The sequence below is a fragment of the Protomyctophum bolini genome, assembly GCF_963924005.1.
Source record: "Protomyctophum bolini genome assembly, chromosome: 11".
Taxonomy (NCBI): domain Eukaryota; kingdom Metazoa; phylum Chordata; class Actinopteri; order Myctophiformes; family Myctophidae; genus Protomyctophum; species Protomyctophum bolini.
The window spans coordinates 15,023,656-15,045,890 of NC_137872.1; the positions used below are offsets into that span (position 1 = coordinate 15,023,656).

Sequence of the window (22,235 nt, forward strand, 5' to 3'; positions counted from 1 at the left end):
GGAACATTTCTGGTGATCTTGAAAATTAATAATATTAGCTCTTTCCCTCTGACACGTCCAAAAATGATGAAAATTAAATAACACCATTAAAGATAGATTCATTATGTTCATGACTGTTACCCTTGATTGTTACATATATAAACTATTGCCAAGTTCTCTAAAGTTTTGGCCTCATAATACTTGAAGTTATTAAACAAAACCACCCTTTTGCGCTTTTTTTCTTATGCTTCCATACTCCGTAACATCACCTTGTTTTCACCTCTTACCCTTAATAAGGCACCAATCCAAATGACACAGAATGGTGGGCTGCAGAAAAGAGCCCACATTTGAGATAAGCACGTCTCTTAATTCATATCACATTAGACGCAGTGATGGTGAAACAGAAAGAGAATGAAACAACTGAAATGATAAAGAGGGGAATGAGGCCGTCCAAGAGAGAGAAGTTGTCCTCCAAGGCTCCAACAGACTTTAATCTTTCTGTCCTGACGTTTTTCCCACCTCTAGATGGATACCTCATATTCCCGTGTATCCTGTGGCCCAAGTAAGAATAAAAATAACAAATACAATCAATTGGGCATGTAAAAATATATATAGAGAAAAAACTTCAAAAATGTACGACTACATAGAATTTTATTGCCTGTATGAAGATTGTAGTCCATTGTTTACAATATAAACTATGCAACTCTTAGATCAACATGGAATGTTGCAATACCATCCCTTGACAGCCCATACATCCAAACGGAAAAGTCCTTCCTGGAAATAAAACGTCTGGGTTTCCGACTTTCCAAGGCTTGTATTAAACAATGTATTAAACGATGTAAAACTCATCAACATTGCAGCTGTAAGGAAAGCTTGGATTATCCTCTATGTATCTGCCAAGTTTATGTTTAATAAAAATCCACCATACAGTATACATGTTATGAGCTACTTTCTGTCAATAAATTCTGTGCAGGTGTGCAAGTGTTGGAGTTTGGAAGCGCTCCTTGGAAATCACTCAATGGTCCTGCGTACCACCTGTTTCGAAGTTGCACATAATGCAGGAGGCAGCCGTTGGTTCATGAAAACGAGCGCTTCCAAGCTCCAACACTCCAATAATCCCCTACAGCTGCATTTATTGACAGAAAGTAGCTCTGTCAATAAATGGTGGAATTTTATGAAACAAAAACTTAGCAGATACAAAGTGGATAATCCAAGCTTTCCGTACAGCTGCAATGTAATTATATTGGTGAGTTTAACGTTGTTTAATCAGATCAGACTTTTGTACAGTATGGGCTGTATGGACAGTAGGGCTGTCAAGGGTTGGTATTGGAACTCTAGATTCCAGATATTAAATACAGGATATATCTAAGAGTTGCGTGCAGCTAATAAAATATGGGCAAATCAAAAGCATACATGTTCACCAAAATATGTTGACAGTATTAAGCCCAATTCATACTTTGTGGGACAATAGTGTCGCAATGAGAAAAAAGATCCACAATTAAGTGGCATTAAGCATTAACATTAGCATTAAGTATAAACTTTGCACTCACCCCCGCCTCATAAAGAGGATTGTTGAAATCCGACTCGACTGTAATTGGACTGTATGAGTGTGTATGAGAAAGAGACTTCCAGAATAGAGGCTTCCACTCTAGTCTACATATGCTGTGGGTTAGAGACAGAGATGGGAACGGTTTTGAGAATTTATGAAAATAACTGATGATAGCCTACATCACTGACGATTAACGTGTATGAATTCATCAATTATAATACAGTTGAATTGGAACTCCCCATTGGAACACACTGCCTTTCTCCATTGTATAATGAGACTAACCCACTGCTAAAGCTATTGTAAGTTTTAGTTACCATCATTAATTTGTGTTGTTATTATGCATGTTGTTGAATCTTGTTGCTAATGGCCATAACTCCAGGCTGTGTGATTGCTTTGGTAAAACGGTTACCAAATATGGCAATAGGAAAATTATAGCATATCCCAATTAAAACAGTTTTTAATAACAATTTCATTACAAGAATAATGTCAACAAGAAAGTAGTCCCTGACTGCCTGCATGCACAAACAAGATGGTTATTATGGAATGTTCACATTTTAGATTAAATATAATTCGACACGTTTGCCAGGATCATATTTGAGCAGCTGTGACTGTCATACTCTACTGTTTCTGATACTGGTACATAAATTTCATAACATTTCATTGACCCACAACTTTGATACCGTTTGAAGATTTAAAACTACACCACCAGCAGTCATCATCAAAGGCTAAGCAATTGATGAACCATCTGTTTACTCAACATTGTTTGCTTCATTTTGTTCTTATTTTCAAGTTAATCAATAATCAATCTAATTTCTGAGCAGCTCTGCATGTGATATTTTAAGGTGTTTTCTTTTCTGCCAGAGACATGCATTGATCTATTGATCCACTCCTCCATAGTTAAAGCCTATTCATACACCACTTCTAGGTGATAAGGTGACCACCAGGTGGTTAGTAAAATAATATTGCGAACGGTGAATCGCTTACCACCATGGCGTGACATCATGTTGTAGTTTTAGGTGGTCACCGTACCTCCTAAAACTGGAGTATGAATAATCCTTTAAAAACCTCTATGAAGGTCAAACTTCACCTAAAATGTTGACATTTTATTCACCTTGACCTACAGTTTGTAACAGTGTTTTCTAGCCGCAGAATGACATGGGACATACTCTCACCTTGTGGATGACACTTACTTTGTATAATACATGTAAATTCCTCCAATCAATAGGATGACCAGGATTATGGGCAGAATTATTGCCAAGGCAATGTTCTCACTCAGTATCTGATGGGAAGGCTCGAATGACTGGGAAACTGAAAAAGAGCCCAAACAAATATACATTGATCACAATGATAGTGGAACTTCACTTGAAATGCATTTATACTGATATACATGTCCCCAAAACTTTGTCAGTGGAAACACATTCAAAGGTTTGTCCGAGTATTTACATTCTGGAAATTGGTATAAAATCTCTGCCAATCAACATTTTGTGTTGAGATTATTATTAACGTTTGAATGTATTCTTCATAATCATTCAAGAAGTTCCCTGTGACTAAGAAATGCAATCCACAAATCATAACTCACATCAAGGTTTTAAATAAAATATAGTTTGGTTTGCACATATCGTGACATGAGATTATTATAAGGAATTGCTTCATTCAAAACATTTCGTGGATATGAAATAAATAAATCAAATACCTTCTAATTTGTGATCATCCAATAGCTCCTCATATGCCACTGTGTGAGGAGAGAAGGTGTCAAATACATAGATAGAGACCATATGTTAACGTGTCTTATTGTGATTTTTTGTCTTTAATAAAAAACATTTGATAACAACAACAAAAAATAGATAGAGACCATGGTGTTGTCTACTGGCTCTTACTTTCTTTTTTAAAATATGTTTGGGGCTTTTTATTGATAGTTGTACAGTAGGTAGACAGGAAACAGGGAGAGAGATGGGGTTGGAGACACAGCAAAGTCTGTCAGGATCGGGACTCGAACGCGCGACACATTGTAATGCTGGATTACCAGCCAAGGTGCCTGGACTGCTAAGCCGGCCCAGGCCTCTACTGGCTCTTTCTGACTACAAGGAACCCTCCATAACCTGAAACTAGCTGTCAAGCTCGTAGATCTGTAAAGCTCGTAGCTATTTTTGAACAAGTTCTGAGATCTACAGTAGGTCCCAGAATTCAGAACTATTAACCCTATTGAGCAGGGCCCAAATTAAGTTCTGAGACAGAGCCATCACTTATGGAAACAAATCCAGAAGCTGTGAAATACGTTTCATGGCACAGCGTGGTTTGCTCGGTTCTTGAAGAGGAAAAGGGCCATATGAATAACCTGGAAGCCAGGTGGAAGTCTGGAAGCCTTGCAAAACATAGCCTATACCATTTCTGGTATCAGTACATTTATCTTGTTGGAAACAAAGTTGCTCATAACTTGGCACTTAATTAATCAGAATCAATCCTCTCAAACCAAGTGTAATTGATTTCATAAATGTAAATGACATCTCTTAAATTGAAGTTGAAATTGGAATAAGTTGCATGTCATTTCACCTGTTCTTTCGCCCCAGAATGCAAACATAAACCCCAAAATGCCCAAAAGTTATACACATGTAACCAAATGGATCCATTTGGTTCATTTGGTTACATGCGTACACTCTCCGAGTCAAATGGACACTGAGGACTTCACTGTGTGGGACAGTAAGACAGGTTTTACCTTTACAAAATGGTGGTGGGCTGTTCCACTGAGATGGGTGACCTGGGACACAGTTGATAATGACCTCCCCGATGAGTTCATAGCCCTCATAACAGAAGAAACGCAGCGTCTCTCCTGCTTGGTAGCTGTGCTTGTATAAGGTCTGGTAACCGTTGTCAGGAACACCGGGGTTTGGGCATGGGTCATACTTTACTGTTTAGTGCACACACAAAAAACAACAATACTGGTTGGTTGGAGCCTTGGAGCTATAACGAAAGACCTGTAGACATAGGATGCTCTCAGGACTTCAGTATTAATTATCTACAATTTCATCTAAAATTATATATTTATGGGCAGAAATGTAACATTGGTTTGTCTATAGATAGATTCCATAGCCTAGAGAGACCACAACCGTGTATTTGGCTAGTTGGAGGCTACTGCAAATGTTATGCATTTCCTGACAATATTATGAAAATCATTTCACATGAATTTTGCCCTTATGTTTCGAAAGATGATAGAAATAGATAGATATAGTTTAATGATGGTCCTATGGCTATCAGTCCCCCTTGGTGCTCTTCTCCAAAAACAAACAAAACACACACACACACACACACACACACACACACACACACACACACACACACACACACACACACACACACACACACACACACACACACACACACACACACACACACACACACACACACACACACACACAGAGCAAGATAAACATGTACACAAGTGACCTCCAGAGACCATGTGCACCGTAAATTCCTCCCTCTTAATTTAAAGGTAAAGTTTGAAACTAAATCATATTGCACTAATGTAACGAGATCATAACGTGTACTGTATGTATAGGGTGGGTTAATTGATAATTGCTATTTGAACTATTTTAAAAGGTTTTTTTAAATAGTAAAAAATGGCAAATAAGTTTAGGGATATATAGCCCTCATATATCTCTGCTGTCGGGAAGACATTTTTCAGGAAATGATTGTTTTGATTGTTGTTGCATGTTAGTATGTTATGTTATAAGTTAGTTAGTTAGTTAGTTAGTTAGTTAGTTAGTTAGTTAGTTTAGGTTTCCTCCCGACAACAACTTATTTTTGTCTTCTTGTTTGAACACTCAGAGTAAAACATGTATAAATTAACATTGAGGATTTAGCTGTGTGTGTATAATGCGTGAATCAGAAGGTAAGGGATGGACTCACAGACACACTTTGGGCTGCGGTCACTCCATTTCGGGGTGCCAGTGTCCCGTCCATGGCAGGAGATTTGGCTGGGTCCTTCCAGTTGATAACCTTGGTTGCAAGAGAAGCGGACCACTGTTCCCACAGCGAAACCCGCTTCAGGTCGCACTGAGCGTGCTCCGTTCACCACCTCTCCTGGATCAGGACACTGCTGAACTAAAGGGGGACGGAGTTGCAGAAAGACTGTAATCATAATGTTTAATTCAGATGATTCCATAAAGTTACTCTGATTCCCAGAAGAGAAAGACACTTGGATAATAATGTAATAGCAATAATATTGTTATAACATATTATTATTTGAGTAAGCATGCAAGCAAAAAGAAGAAGAAAGGAATGCATAGCATTTTTGCTTTTAGTCCAGGATATCTGGTGTACAGAGCAAAAATAGAAATGCTTCACTTCTATAAACTATCTAATATGTGTCGGTTCTTGTAATGACATCATTGTTGTTTGGTCTGAGGACACAGATCTTTTAAAAAGCAGACTGTTTATTAAAATGTTTACATATCTTTTGGGGACTTTCCTGTGGTATTACCTTTTTGTAAAGAAGTACTGAAGAAACTGGAAGAATGGTTGGGACAAAGCTTACCGGAATCTCCAGTTTTGTCTCCTGGGTGATAGCATACTTTGGCCACAAGGAGTCAGCAAAGGACAACATGCACTAATAACTGCAGGTTTAATCACTGCAGAAACTGATATTGAGAAATTGGAAGAGCTCATGCACACCAGACTGGACTCAACTTATGACTGAGACTGCATCTTACGTATATCTGATCGCCAGGAAGAAGTTTATTAAATACTTTAATGACAAAAAAAAAAAAAAAAAAAAATTGACATAACATAAAAAGTAGACTGTTACCAAAATGTTCTTACCTTTGACACAAGTAGGTGGACTGTTGCTCCAGGAAAGGTCCCATTGGCAAGTAATGATGTCAGAGCCACTGATGTCATATCCTGGTTGGCACTGATACGTCAACACACTGCCTCTCACGGGAGAGGTGTGGGAGGAGCTAATCCAGCCATATTCAATTTGAGGGAGTGGGGGGCAGGTGTCATTTGGTTCCACCTCTGCGGAAGACACAACAGATGCATTTTAAAGACAGCAACTTGCCAAATGAACTAACTTGACTTCAAACAGCACAGAGCAGGGTATATGTCATCATTAACAATACATATGAGTCAATGTATTTATTTATGTAATTATTCACAAATTATCAATGTTTTCATACAATTATCCCTATTTACGGGGTTTATCCATTTTTAAACTCTCAGGCTCCATGTTCTGCCTGGCGTCACACAAAAGTAGCAGATCCACAAGCTCATTCTGAGCTTATAGATCTGCTACCTTTGCTATTTATTTATTTAATCCTGAAAAGTTTAGGATATGGTTTCCACTTTCCACCCCCAAAGTGACGACATATTGCATTGGGTGAGTGCCCGTTGTCTTTGCGTGAAGATGAACGCTGAAGATTGTGGAAGGGAAAGAATAATACGCATTTATTTCAGTTAGTAAGTAGTAACCTACAACATACTTCTCATCCTGTCCTGTAAGAATGTTGTGACCCCATTGCGTCCTTCTTTATCTATGCTCAATGGACAGCAACAGTCATCAGTACTATGAAAACTCTGTACACATTGTGCTAGAGATATTACAAAACGATGTGTTCATTGTAATTCCATGCCGTCTGTCTTGAAGAGCAAGGGCTATGGAAGGAACAATTTGTAAATGGAACAAGGAACGGACTCTTTTAAATTCACCTACTTACCACGATAGTGAATAAGGAATCCCTGGCTTAGGATGAAAGTGGAATCATCTGGATCACTTTGAAACTGAATGGTGACCTCTGATCCCCCAGACACCACCTGGAAGCGCTCTCTGGACCCCAGGTACTGGCCAATCACGTGAGACATGACACCATGTCCATCAAAAATAGTCAGCACATCGTTGTGGCGGATATTCAGACTTGAGGAGGGAAAGGGAACAATAACAAAGAGAGAGAGGTTGTACTTCAATGAGATAATCAATGGAGAGAAACAAGATACAAAGTAGATAATATAATACAGTACTATGATCTATAATTATTTTTCATTTACCCCCCCCCCCCCCCCCAAATGTAGAGTAGCCAATTATTTAGTTTCATTTAATTATTTGCTTTTAATAGCGTCTAGAGTAATAGAGTGTAAAGTTACTGAACTAGTTTATGTTTCATTCGAAATCATACATTCCTGTCCAATAAACAGATTCCGATTTCTCAGAGATATATATTTGTTTAATTAACCACCTGCATACTTATTTGACCAGTGTCCCCCATGGCTCTATACTAGAGACACTCCTTTTCCCCTCTACATTAAATCTCTGTTAAAAATTGCTGATCCAATCTGCTTTTTTTGCCGAAATGTTTCGCACCAGAATAGGAATGCTATAGGGTTCATGTGTTTAGTTAATACTCACATCCGTACGTCCAGTTCAATGCGCTTCTCCTCCATAACGTGGATCTGCCATACACAATCCTGGCCCTTGGAATAGCTCTGGGGCCAGTCCGGAGACAGGACAGTGCCAAGCGGCTCGGTCAACTCCCCACCACACAGAGCTTAGACAGAGGGAAGGCACAAATAGGCGTAAGGAGATTTCTAGATATATTTAGAAAGAAAGAGTGATTGAATAATGATGGTATAAGGAGAAAGAAATGCAGAAAAGGTTGAAAATGGAAATGATTCTGTATAGCGGGATAAGAGACATAAAGATGGCATGGTTTCCATGTGGCTCTCACTTAATTTAGCCAAAGTTTCACCCCAATCAACCTTGCATGAAATGTAAGTTTTAGGTTTTTGGCCAACTGGCATCATGCATAAGAAATATGGTGGTGATTTGTCCAGTGGTTTGCAGGATTAGCTCCAGATACACACTTTCTGGGCTAGCCTATTTTATACCACAGCCGGGTATAGTTTGTCCAGGGGGTATATTTTGGGCTGTGACACGATAATTAGAAGCATGGGTCTACCATGCAGAAAGCCAACATCTTGGAAACATTAGGCTTTTGGTCATCAGGCAGAGCCACTCTGCTAAACACCCCCCCACTACCTGGAAACCCCATCCAGGTCACGGCACCAATGGGAGGACGGCACGGCAACGTCACTCTGACTCAGACATAACCATAAACAAACTAATACACCCATATATATAGGACGCGGAGAACAAAAGGGACACATGTCGGGTACAACAGGCCCTGACAAAGCCCCTGACACTATGTGACTCTGACATATTGGTGGGATGGAACGGCGCCTCGGCGGTGCAATGTAGGTTTGAGGTAGCCTGGCTAATAAGCCAGACTAATATCACACAACACTGTCGATATTTTTTGCCAACGGCTGATTCAGTCTGGCTTATTACTAGCCAGGCTAGGTTTGAGGGCCGTGAAGCAGCATGAAACTCTAGTACAGCTAAAGTTCAGATGGCATCATCCCTGCACTGACAAACTGCCTTTCAGCCATGCTGTAAAAAGTGTGCACAAAAACGTGCTTAAATTGTGATTACAATGCTTGGTTTAGTAATCTTTTTGTCTCTAGCTAAAGGCTGTAATTCTTCCATTTCCCATATACTCTGTACACAGCTGTCTAGTGCCTCAGTAAAATCTCTCTAACAACTGGACACTAGCTGTGGCAAATGTATCACCGTAATCAAGATCAAATCTAAAACCGACTAGCTATAAATGTGTAGTCATGTGTAGTCAATAGTCATGTATATTGTTCATTAGAAAATGATATGTGTGTGTATGTTATATTTATAATTATATTTATAACATTTTGAAAAGAGGAATTTATTAAACTTTTTCGTTTTTATGTTGTTAATGTTTACAGACCTTCCACCCACAGTGATTTGTCTAGGTGTAGAGAACCATACCTCTGCACACAGGCTCACTCTCATTCCAGTGTGGGTCACTGGGGTCGACACACTCGATGGTCCCTGAGCCCTGCTCCATGACGAAGCCCGCAGAGCACGAGAAGGTGACAGTGGTGCCCAGCTGGTACGTGATGTCACTGCTGCTGAAATTACCGTGGGGCATGTAGGGCTCCCAGCAATGTTCAGCATCAAACGCTGAGAGAGAGAGAGAGAGAGAGAGAGAGAGAGAGAGAGAGAGAGAGAGAGAGAGATAGAGACAGAGACAGAGAGAGGGACAGACAGACAGACAGACAGACAGACAGACAGACAGACAGACAGACAGACAGACAGACAGACAGACAGACAGACAGACAGACAGACAGACAGACAGGCAGGTTACAAGATATTCAACGCAGTGTATATGTGTGTGTGTGTGTGTGTGTGTGTGTGTGTGTGTGTGTGTGTGTGTGTGTGTGCGTGCGTGCGTGCGTGCGTGCGTGCGTGCGTGCGTGTTCTTCTAAGCCTATCCAGTGAGCACAGTGGGAAGTAAGTTCCATTGTACACTATACCTCCAGCCTGCGCTTGCTGTCCATGGGCATCATAACTAACCTAATTTACCGTCCTTAATTAACACAATAAGGCTTGCTGTGCCCGTGCACATCACAACTAACCTAATTTAGCTTCCTTAATTAACACAATGAAAAGACAGCTTTTAATTTGTGACTGGAGGGCTGTGTCTTTACAGCAGCCGACGTCACTTTGGCTGTCATCCACTAAACATATTAGATCAATATAACTGCTACACTGTTATACAGACAATCCAGTGTACTTTCCATGTTTTGCACGCAATTGTAGTTTTACAACATTAACTTATCATTAACTTATGTAACCATTGCGAATCAAGTATAATACTCATACTAATGCTATTATTATCATAACTGCAATAATAATCATAATCATACACTTCAATTTCATAAGCAGAAAGTACGTCAAAGAAAATTTGTCAAACGTGTAGGTCTGTAGGAAGATGTGTGTGAGTATACAACATATAAAAGATGTAAAAGATGAGCTGGGATTTAAACCCCTGCAATGGGAGCAGGGTACCAGCTCAGTAGCCTTGTGGTTAGAGTGTCCGCCAGGACGTCAGAGGTTGACTCCCAGCCAGATCCAGCCAGAGTATAAAGAAGGATAGAGACTGAACTGGCGCGAACGCGAAGCTGACATACTCATGTCATGTCCAGGGGGTGTACTGTACTTGTACATCAAACGGCCTCATGCTACAGAAACAGGAGATAGATTACTACCGGCTTGGCAAGGCTTAATGGGAGGAGAGTGGTGATTAGAATGAGAGATAAAACAATAACCCATTGGAGTAAATTGAAAGGCCATGAGCAGCTGCAGCACAGCTAGCTCTACAGCAGCTCAACTCCATTATCAATACCTCAATCTTATCAGGTGCTGGTTGGTTTGAGATTTAATGAAATTATACAGAGATCTTAATCTTTAATATGTCTGATATGTGATCTGCTCAGGTAAATAGATTATATTATATAATGTGAGATCATTTTTGATGATGAGTATTCACTGGATCAGGTAGAAGAACTGTTCCCGTACCCCAAACATCAGTGTCATCTTGATATTTTGGCAAACTGACCCCTTGTTTTTAGCTGTTCTGCTGAATATTGCTCAAAGATGTTCTTTTCCATGTCTCCATTTCTCCCACATCGTAGAAATAAAATTAAATAAAACATTTTTCAGGTCATTTGTCTGGAAAATCAATTTGTGTTAGAAAAATCGTAGACATGAACCTAATATCGTGATTGGAATCGTATTGTGAGTTGAGTGAATGGTTACATGCATATAGGACTCTCAGCTTACCTTCATAGCGCAGAGCCAGCAGCAACGGAATGGAGGAGGAATCGGCAGTGAGCTCCAGGTAGAGCATTGGACCCTCACTCACCAGGCCACGTTCAGGGACGTCATCCAGGTCTGAGTCAAACAGCAGTGGAGCCATTGAGCCGTTTCCACTGCGTACAATTAACCTAGAGAACAATATATAAGACGCTATGGGAGCAGTTCCTGCCCTATACACGAGAGAGAGTGCATGCATCATGTCGGGTGCATGCATGTTGATTACATACAACGGAATGTGTGTTTAGGACAGCGGTTCTCAAAGTGAGGTCAGGGGTCCCCCAGGGGTCTTTGAGGGGGTTCCAGGAGGTCCCCAGCTAATACAGCATCAAATTCAGTACTTAACACTATGTCCATCAGCTATTTGGGCACACATTACGCAAGCCAGTGTCAAATACGACCAGACAGGCTCTGACATGGAACCCTCAGGGGAAGAGAAACGGAGGCCGGCCCAAAAACACCTGGCGGAGGGATCTCCAGGCAGACGCCAAGAGGCTGGGATGCATTAAAGTAATGGTAAACTAAAAAGTAGTGTTTAAACTATTGAAGGCAGTGTTTCTCAGTGTGTTGAGTTTGCAAAGACAGTAGCCTACAGCCAAAGAATACAAGCTTTTTAAAATCTGAAATTCTGGAGATAGAATGAGTTGGAGTTTTTCCAGTAGTTTAAACATTACATTCCTGTTTACACAAACCCCACCTTACAATGAGCAGCTCAGCTAAAATAGCCGATATTCATGCTCTCAATTTGTCGCATGTTGTGAACTGGCTATTTCTGATGTGTGACACCAGCATGCAACCAAGTGAGTACAAATCAGGCATTAGGAAGACTGTGATCATACTTATCGTCATCTTCGTCCAGTGCAACCCTTTCAAAGTGGAGATGAAGTTTGTGCCCCTCTTTGGCTTCAATAAACCAATGGCAACTCAGGTTATTTCCATTACTGTGGTTGCTGACAGAGGAAGGTGGTGGCGAAAGTATCCGACCCACTGTTGCATTACGAATCCACCCTCCACAAGATACAGCTAGAAAAACACGGATTTGTTATTTTCCCATATAATTCCTGGCATGCAGAAACCAAAAATAAACCCTAAAGCTTGAACATATTTATTTACATTAAATGTCTGTCTGACTGTCCAACCACAAAACAATAACAAATGATGAATTTAGAAACTGACCGACACAATGTGGCTCAGGTGTACTCCAGTGGGGTTGTGTAGCGTTGATGCAGGTAGCCACCTCATGGCCCCGAACCTGGAACCCCGGATCACAGTGGAAATGGGCCTGACCTCCAGGATGTATGTCCGTCACGGTCACACCGCCCCCCTCAGGGGACAGAGGGAACGAGCAGGATAGCAGAAAGGCTGTTGAGGTTTTTCAGAGATAGGAAGGAATTTCAGCAAAAGTATGAAAGCAAGGCACTATGGAGCTCATTTCAAAGTCCAGATGAAATGGCATCTTCAAAGTACCCAATTAACGTATTTCAGAGTAAAACATAGACATAACATTGAGTTGAACATTGAAAAGTCATAACAGTCATAATAACAAACAGGGATAATTACAGTTGAATATTGGTTTATGGATGTCAAGATAGTATTGGTCGAAATTGGTTGGTTCAAGCTGTTACAGTAAGTGCACATTATTGTATGTTTGGTTATGCCAGATTTCCTTTTTAACACCATTTTTCTGGAGTATGCCAGAGTACTCTCATAAGTCATAATGTGCACGGGCACCTCACTGACCAATCAAGCAAGGCACTTTACAACAAGCTACAATTACTGGCATTTGGATAGTTGACATAGGCCTACAGCAAATATTGCCTGATAAACTACCGGTAATACTTAATCCTGACAGACAAAACTCTTGAAAACTATGTTGCATACATACAGTAGGCAATGTATCCTGTGCATTATTAAAAGCAGATACACAGTGAAACATTTGGTAAGTCCATGTATGTACTTAAGGCTATAGGCCTACTTAATGTTAGTCATGGGAGTGCATCTTGCATCATCTTTGTAGATGGAACCTTTGCTATGATTGACGACACTATTACTGTTGGTATGTATCCCCAAAATCGACCTTTAACCTTTAGGTAATTGGGAAATAGTATTAAATTGAAAACACACTTGGATGCATTTTACAGCTGGCAGCGATCTTGCCCAGAGGGCTTTGGGAAGTGTTGTGTCAGATTATCCTCACAACACAATATTAGGATTCACATTCAATAGTGGTGAAGTTGTCTTAAATGGGTGCTGCAGGGTTGTTCAGTCAAAGTGGGGTCCAGGGACCCCCAGGGGACCTTGAGGGGGTTCCAAGGGTTCCCCTGTCACTCAGAGAGTGTACTGGCAAATTGACCCATACAGATCTATTTGCTTCTACTAATAATTATGTAAACTTATATAAATATGTACTTCTCCTTGAATGTTAAATAAACAATACAACAAATAATAATAATAATAATAATTATTATTATTATTATTATTATTATTATTATTATAATCCAATTCAAATGAACAATCAACATTTCAAAATTAAAAAAGGAGTGCCTCTGACAGTATTGTTTTGTAAATCTGTATAACTCCTTGAATAAAGAAAAAAGTTGTGGCGGTCTGTGGTCTAATCTCTAATCTAATGCATTCCAAACTGGCTGGTACTTTAGGCTGAGTTATGGAAAAGGCCACTTCATCCTCCAAAGTGTTATATATTTACCTTGATAATGGAGCCTGAACATGCCATGATTGGTCTGCCGAAGACTGCGATAGTGAATCTGCACCTGGTTGGTTGAACTGCGAATAACTTGGCCCTCTTTCATAAGCGTCTCGTTGGCTAATAGCTCGGGTCCCAAACCCCCATACCCAATAATGGTGAGAGACTCTTCCTTGGACAGGTTAACCTTCCTCACCTATACAGGCAAAAGGAAATATCAACTTGTCTGGTAAATCAAGGTTCAAGGTTCAAGGGTGTTACGCACAATCAATATGGCTCATAGCATCACTGTATAGGCACTGCAGTGACATTCTTTAATCTTCCTCAACAGTGTCGACAACTAGAACAATGTCTTGTTTAATATGAGACAATAGGTGAAAGTAAAACTAAGGAATAAAATAACAAAAGGGCAATATCAAGAATACATTTTATTTAATTTTATTTAACCTTTATTTACAAGTGGGAACTGGCCAAGAGGCAGAAATAAAATTAAACTTCAATGCTACATCGTACATGTCAAAATTACAGAACAACCAATAATACATTCTAAATGTGGTTTGGATCGATTGGAAATGCATTTGAAATTCTTGCTTCTTTCCTAAAAGTTTGATTAGCCAATAATATTCACCTCCCCTGTGCGCGCACACATGCACGCACGTGTGTGCACACACACACACACACACACACACACACACACACACACACACACACACACACACACACACACACACACACACACACACACACACACACACACACACACACACACGTACTGTACATATCCATGTACATACAGACAGATAAACAGACAGCCTCATTCAAATTGTTTTGCACTCGACAACTAATAAAAAAGTGTACATTTGTCATGCTGCCACAGTAGCAGAATCATTCACAGTAAAGTGTTCATAATTACCTGAATCTCCACTCCATATCCCGGATACACAGTGATGCTGTAGGTGCACTCCAGAGGGGAAAAAGATGATGAAGATGCAGGATCCGGCGACTCAACCATCTCCTCCATACCGGACAGGGTAGCGTTGCACTGCACTGTGGGGGAACAAAACGTAACATGTTCAGAACATGTGTATTCAACCCTGAGGCCGATTTTACAAATGTCTTCTAAATCCTGTCAGTTTTCTGAAAAACGTATGTTGCTATATAGTAGTACTAGTAGCCTTGGTATCCAGGCTTTTATTGTCGTTCGCATTCAGCTCAAAAAGAAAAGCCTGCATCATGCGGAAACCCATTGGAAAATCTGCAGGCATATATAGGAAGTAGGTAGCCTGGGCACCATCCCATTCCGGGTTTATGAACCGGTCGGGAGCGGATGATATCGCTACGTCATGTTGTAGTATTGTTTTGTAGTCATCAATCTTCCGGAATTTCCTTTTCCCTCAAACCGATTTTTCTCAATAAAAGCTACAGGCTACGAGAGCTTTTATTGTTATTTTTCCGGTTTGAGGGAAAAGGAAGTTCCATTTGATTGTTCCTGCCTGATGACTACAAAACAATACTACAACATGACGTAGCGATATCATCCGTTCCAGACCGGTTCACATGGCACTTTTGGAACAGAGACCAGGCTTTCCTCCGAGGTGGAAAGCCTGGTGAGGCGAGGTTAGGAAGTAGGAGTCAACTTAATTGTATTACGCTAACAAAAATCATTGCAGAGGCGCGTCGCTCTGGGGAGGAGGAGGGGGCGGGGGCTCAGAATCTAGATTATTCATCTTCATGCTCCTCAAACCGGTCAGACTGACCACTCAACTGAGACACTGTGGTGCTGGAAAGGACACACACCAATATAAATCTGGAGCCATTATATAAAAATGATGGCTCCAGAATGCTTTTGTACTTTATTATTTTATTCTTTTCAGGGGCTGGCTAAATCTTGGCAGTTGGACATGAATGCACTAGAGAGCTGCATTTTCTTAATTTTTTGCTGTTAGCTGTATCTAATCACAGTATGTGTCCTGGAAAACATTTTTGTTCGATTCCAGCGACGGCTCCAGATAATTGCTGGATGCTATGGGGGGCTGGCTATTTGGAGGGGGGGTAAATTAATCTTGGTTTACATATAGAAGTCAGTCAATTGGGCTTGTTTTGAGGGGGGGGGGGGGGGGGGGGGGGGGGCTTGGGGGGGTCTGGTGACTTTCTTCACCAGACCGTTGTTGTCCATGTTACTGAAAGAGAAATCCTGTAAAAAATAACAATTTGAAAGAGATTTTTGGTGTGGAGTTTAATAACTGATACTGTCTAGAGATGTTTGCAATTTTCATGGACAGGATCTGGAGGCGAAGTTGTGGTGGAGAGGGTATATGGTTCAGTGTATATGGGTTGCTTGTTGCAGATGGTTTGGTCCTGATCTGGAACCATCGGTCCGATACCTTCACTCTTCACCTCACTGGACCAGTTTGCAGTCGAGTGTACGGCGATGAGGATTAGTATCTTCAAATCTGAGGCCATGGTGCTCAGCAGGAAATGGATGGATTATGCAGTCCAAGTAGGGAATGAGACATTGCCCCATGGTGAAGTTGAAGTATCTCGGGGTCTTGTTCACGAGTGAGGGGAGGATGGAGATGGAGATCAGCCGAAGAATCGGAGCAGCAGGGGCGGTATTGCAGTCGCTGTACCACACTGTTGTGACGAAAAGAGAGCTGAGCCAGAAGGCGTAGCTCTCTGTCTATCGTTAATTCCTAGTACTCTCACCTATGGTCATGAAGTGTGGGTCATGATGACTCATGACCGAAAGAATAAGGTTGCGGATACAAGCGGCCGGAATGAGTTTTCTCAGACGGGTGGCTGGCATCTCCCTTTAGAAGTTCGGTCATCCGTGAGAGAGTCGGAGTAGGCCTGCTGCTTTTCGCTTGGAAAGGAACATCTAGTAAGGATGCCTCCAGAACGGTCCTCGATCATGGAGGGATTATATATCCAGCCAGAACCCCCAGATCCCCAAGAATGAAGTTACTAATGTCGCTGTATCTGGAGAGGGAAATCTGGAACTATCGCTCGAGCTGTTGCCCCTACGACCAACTACGGATAAGTGGTTGAAGATGGATGCATACTGTCTAGATTGGATGTATAAGTTACTTATAACCAGGAGCCGAAACAAACAGATACAGTGTAAAAATACTGACCCTAATTCTATTAACCTAATTCTATCTATCTATCTATCTATCTATCTATCTATCTATCTATCTATCTATCTATCTATCTATCTATCTATTTATCTATCTATCTATCTACCACTGAAGTCTAGCTATAGCTTGTCTAGATGTTGTTGACTCACATCAGCACTCTCAAAGTTGACAATATTATCCTAAGCAGCATATCTATATTGATTTACCTACAATCATGGAGCATTTGCTTTTTCATTCACAAAAAGTATTAAAAAAATGTTTACACACCATTATAATGTTCTTATTTTTATCATAAGACCCAATTACTGAATGTCAGACTCTAGGTTTTCTTGTATGACACTAATTTGTGTTGTTTAACAAGGACAGTAAACAGATGTTCCAATCCACCAAGGATCTTTTTCAGGTCTGTTCCTTTGTGGGTCAAAGCTTTCAAAACAAAGTCCTATTTGTAAACTGGACACAGTTTCTGCGATCCTCTACTTTTTCATGAATTTCTTTACACCTGTTTCCGAAGACTTCTGAGTGTGCAGAAGCAGCTTTAAAAAAAGATATATATAATATATATGGATAGACAGTCAACCAACACTGATTGCAAGTCGGGTCTCTTAGCAATTTTCAACATCGCGCATCTACCTGGCACATGCATGGTGGTTATAGTTGTTGTGGTGATCAGGGTGGTTGTCGTTTCCTCTTCCACAGGTGGCGAGGACATCGTGTTCCTGGACCGTGACTGGATGTCAGCAGGTGTGGAGCTCAGGGCGGTGGTGAGAACCCCAGGTGATATGGCGGTCGCTGTGGACCCAGTCTGTCCGACGTCGGGGACGGCCTGGGTCGGGTTGGTGGTAGTACCTGCAAGGTCACAACAATGTCTTGTCAGTGTCTCCTCCTACGATGATCGCCACCCACATCATACTGTATTGTTCATTTGTCATAGACACAATTAACCACTTAGCATCCTAGCATACATAGTAATAGGCAATCAATCATGGGGCGATAATAGGCGGACATTGGCCGAATCTAGCCGATCCACAAGCTCACAACGTTGCAAGGCGCTCTGATCTTGAACAGTATATTGGCTATTTTTGCCAAACAGATATGGTGTAGAAGAGGGATAAAAGGAGGGGAAAGCTGGGATAGACCCCTGGGGGACCCCAGGCAACTAAGTATATAGGGCCATTTGAACCCAGCATCACTAGCCAAAAATAGCCGATCTGCAAGCTCACACATTTTGGTGAAGAGATTTAAGGGTGTAGACCAGTTGTTTTCAACCAGTGGTCCAGGGACCACCAGTGGTCCTTGGAGGTTCCAGGTGGTCCCCAGCCTGATGATGGAGAGCTTGTAACCAAATGGACCCTTATTAGATCTTTTTAGTAGTTCATTTTACAGTCTCAACAGTTAAATTATTGTTAAACATCTGCATTACTTAAATTACAAGAAGTCTACACAATTAGATAGTTAGTTAGTTCGATAGTATAGTTATCTCTCATGTGGTATACCAACAATAATTATAGCATGGAATTGTGGACAAAATCTTATCCAACGATAAAATATTCTAAGTTTTGGGTCTAAGAGGCTATCTCATCAAATGGTGGTCTGTGGCTTAATTGCAGAATAAATAATGAAAAGGATTGAAAACCACTGATGTAGACGAAAAAAGACGTTTAAGCATTATGTTACTTTAGCAGCTTGAAAAATAGCAGATCTACAAGCTCATAGCACGGCACTGAGTTCTGTGCTATGAGCTTGTAGATCTGCTATTTCTGAAAAATCTTGAAAATGTGGCGCAAATTTTGAATATATATTCTTTCACAGCGAACATTTTTAACTCAAATATTCTGGGGGTCCTTGACATGAAACAGATTGAGCACCACTGAGATAGAAACATAGGTTTTTCAGTAAACTCAGCTCTAAATGGGTTAAAGAGCTGCAGTGATGTACCTGTGTCTAAAGCAGTGTGTCTCAAGTATTCTTTACTCTGTAGGGCTCCATGGATCAAGTCTCCCAAGGGATAAGAGTCTGGGCCTGGTGTGGGCGGAGTGTCTGGGTCAGGCGTCACAAAGCTCACTCCTGAAATGGGTAAGACTAATGATTTGCTAATTACAAAAACATTTTTTATAAATAAATAACGAGATTGCTTACTAAACATGATTAGATTTTAATCTCTGGGACCTTTAAAACATTGTTTATTGTTACTTATGTGCCTGCATTTGGCCCGATATGGTCAGTATACTTTTAGCCTGGTAAACACTCCTGGTCGCGGAATTCAATTTCATTTTCATTCGGTCATGCTGAAATCAAATTAAATGTGATTTCCGCAACCGGGGTGGTTTACCAGACCAGTCATTTGGTCCAGAATTCCTTTATTGTCTATCTACTAGAATTTCGCCGGCCTTCGGCCGGCGAATCCTAGTTACATTGCAGCACAATATGGGAAGAAGGAAATTGCGAGTTGACAGACTCCACTTCATGTTTCAGCTGTGTTTTTAAACTCAGTAGTGTGCCCTGCACATGTAGTAACGGATGGGTTATAAATTATTATAATAACAGAAAGTGTTTTTTATTTCTCATAAATACGCAAACATGGTGAAACAACTACAGTCACAGAGAGCAGTGGCAAGGTAGCTGCTGCCTGCTAAAGATGCAAACAACAGCCTTGCCTGTCGTGTGTGTGTTTGTGTGTGGGGGGGGGGGATAGCACTATTTTTCGACATTTTACTGTGTCATAAATATTTACATCTGTAGCCTATATTGTGATTACATTTGACCGTACATTTGACTCTTGTGTTATATTCTTGTGAAATATTCAGTAAAGTATTGTGGTGAAATATTCACCCCAAGTTGATAAGATATGCAGAGAATATAATACCAAGAAGCCCCAGTTTGAAATGCATTAGGCCACAGACCCCCATTTGATACCATTTGCTCTCTGGGAAAATCAGGGTCCATTTGGTTCCATTTGTATGCTCTTGGAGTATGATGACTGTGCTAACAGTATTATCATCAAATATGTCTCAGTTTGAAGATTCAAAAAAACATATTTCATATGTGTGAGCTTGTAAAGTCGAACGTTCAACCTAGAGACAGTGTTGCCAAGTCTGATCATTATAAGCTACTTTGGACTTGTTTATCTATTGGTAGTCCTTGACATGGAAATGTTTGAGTTCCACTGCTCTGAAACAACATTAGACAACAAAGTGTGACAGTCAACACTATAATTGATTATTTTAAGACTAATTTCCGGACCATTTCTGATTTACCTACTTTGAACTGGCCTATTAACATTTTTATAGACCTGGTTGCTTGTTTCACTCTCACATCCACGATATGTGGCAACCCTGGTCCCTGGTTTGTTTTGCGTGTGGATGTTGTTTTGTGTTGCTTTAGCATCTTTAGCACAGTATCTATCACAGGGTGCAGCAGCTGCTGCTGTCATGAAAACGCAAGTTTCTGTCCCAGAAGCTCACGTTAGGTCTGCGCACACTGTACGTTGCTATGGCAAGCTGTCATCAAATGCTGCTAACGTTGTGGTCAGCACTGTTAGCATGTGTGCTATCAGGCAAAAGCTGAGATAGATATAAAACTACTGGCCAAAATGTCATACAAAACACAACCCCTCAAATCGGAATGTGATTGTGACCTACAGACCATCATGATTTGCTTGCTGGACCTATAAATAATTTATTTGCATTAAATTGCCACTCGGCTTAGCCTGCATGCCTATTCCTGTGTGTCTCTGTGTGTGTGTGTGTGTGTGTGTGTATGTGTGTGTGCGCGTGTGCGCAAGACAGACGTGCGTGTGTGTGCAGGCTGAGAGCTGCTGACTGTGATTGACGTGTGAGCTGGATAAATCAGTGAGAGTTGGAAAAAGCGCACGCAGAGCCAACTCGCAGGCAGTGCCTCAGGCCAGATGCCTGAGAATCGGCACAGGATTCTCTGGGTCACCAGTGTTGGTGTGACACACACGGCTTCCACATTTAGCTTCATACTGGGTGAAAGTGGCGTTCCAAAAATTATTTTTCCCCTCGGAATGTGTGTGTGTGTGTGCGCGTGTGCGCAAGACAGACGTGCGTGTGTGTGCAGGCTGAGAGCTGCTGACTGTGATTGACGTGTGAGCTGGATAAATCAGTGAGAGTTGGAAAAAGCGCACGCAGAGCCAACTCGCAGGCAGTGCCTCAGGCCAGATGCCTGAGAATCGGCACAGGATTCTCTGGGTCACCAGTGTTGGTGTGACACACACGGCTTCCACATTTAGCTTCATACTGGGTGAAAGTGGCGTTCCAAAAATTATTTTTCCCCTCGGAATTCTTATTCACAATGAGATGGAGTTGAGGTGTTTGTGTTTGCTTGCTGGAGCTATAATTAATGTATTTGCATTAAATGTCCACTCGCGCATCGAAGTAAAAAGCAAGATGGCCGATTGTGAGACTGAAAAGTAGCTGTGGGGGCGGGCCTGGTGGGCCTATGAGAACACAGAGCAGTGTTGCCAGGTTTGCGAATTGTAAGCGAGTTGTAGTGTGTGCAAGTAGCGTGGGTAAAGTCCTTGTTTCTGAGCTTGTTGTGGCAACAGCACATGTCGACCAGTTTCTGTCAACCGCTTTTGGTCAGGTGACCAACTCCACAAATGTTAAATTAGATATGCACTGTAGGTATATAGAGATATAGGCTACAGGTGAAACCCTTACATGCACCCGCTCAAGAGAGGTCCTGGGACCACTCTATCAGTGGCATGCACATAACTGGCATTAATAATAGTGGTCATCACTGTAGTCAACTAAAGGCCTGTTAGTCAATGGTGATGGTGGTACATCAAATGCATGCATGAAAGCATCTTCACATGCATGCTGTGGGCACAGCCACACACACACACACACACACACACACACACACACACACACACACACACACACACACACACACACAATGTTACCTGCAGCTAGGTGTAGCATGGTGACAGACAGCATCACAGCAGGAAGTGAGTACCCCATGGCTTTGGATGAGACTGAATGCCCTGCAAGATTCAAAGTGTGAAGAATGAATGATTGAGCAAAAGACTCTATCAGCTCAGTCAAAAGTACATTTATCTTGCTACAGGGTTATAGCAGACAATGAAGTTGGCATGTGTTTATCACAAAG

The 22,235-nt window shown here is 41.2% G+C and overlaps 1 protein-coding gene across 1 annotated transcript; it reads right to left on the reverse strand.

The window, feature by feature from the left end:
• Positions 1-500: 500 nt before the first annotated feature.
• On the reverse strand, positions 501-22,087 carry sez6l2 (seizure related 6 homolog (mouse)-like 2; the record flags this gene model as incomplete). Its single annotated transcript, XM_080775018.1, has 18 exons — positions 501-530; positions 1,530-1,641; positions 2,719-2,836; positions 3,222-3,260; positions 4,242-4,433; positions 5,432-5,626; positions 6,344-6,538; positions 7,237-7,433; positions 7,923-8,061; positions 9,372-9,566; positions 11,229-11,392; positions 12,101-12,284; positions 12,438-12,623; positions 13,969-14,161; positions 14,879-15,012; positions 17,736-17,951; positions 19,041-19,169; positions 22,030-22,087. The coding sequence occupies 18 exons, from the start codon at positions 22,085-22,087 to the stop codon at positions 501-503; spliced, it is 2,676 nt and encodes an 891-aa protein (XP_080631144.1).
• Between the last annotated feature and the right edge of the window lie 148 nt (positions 22,088-22,235).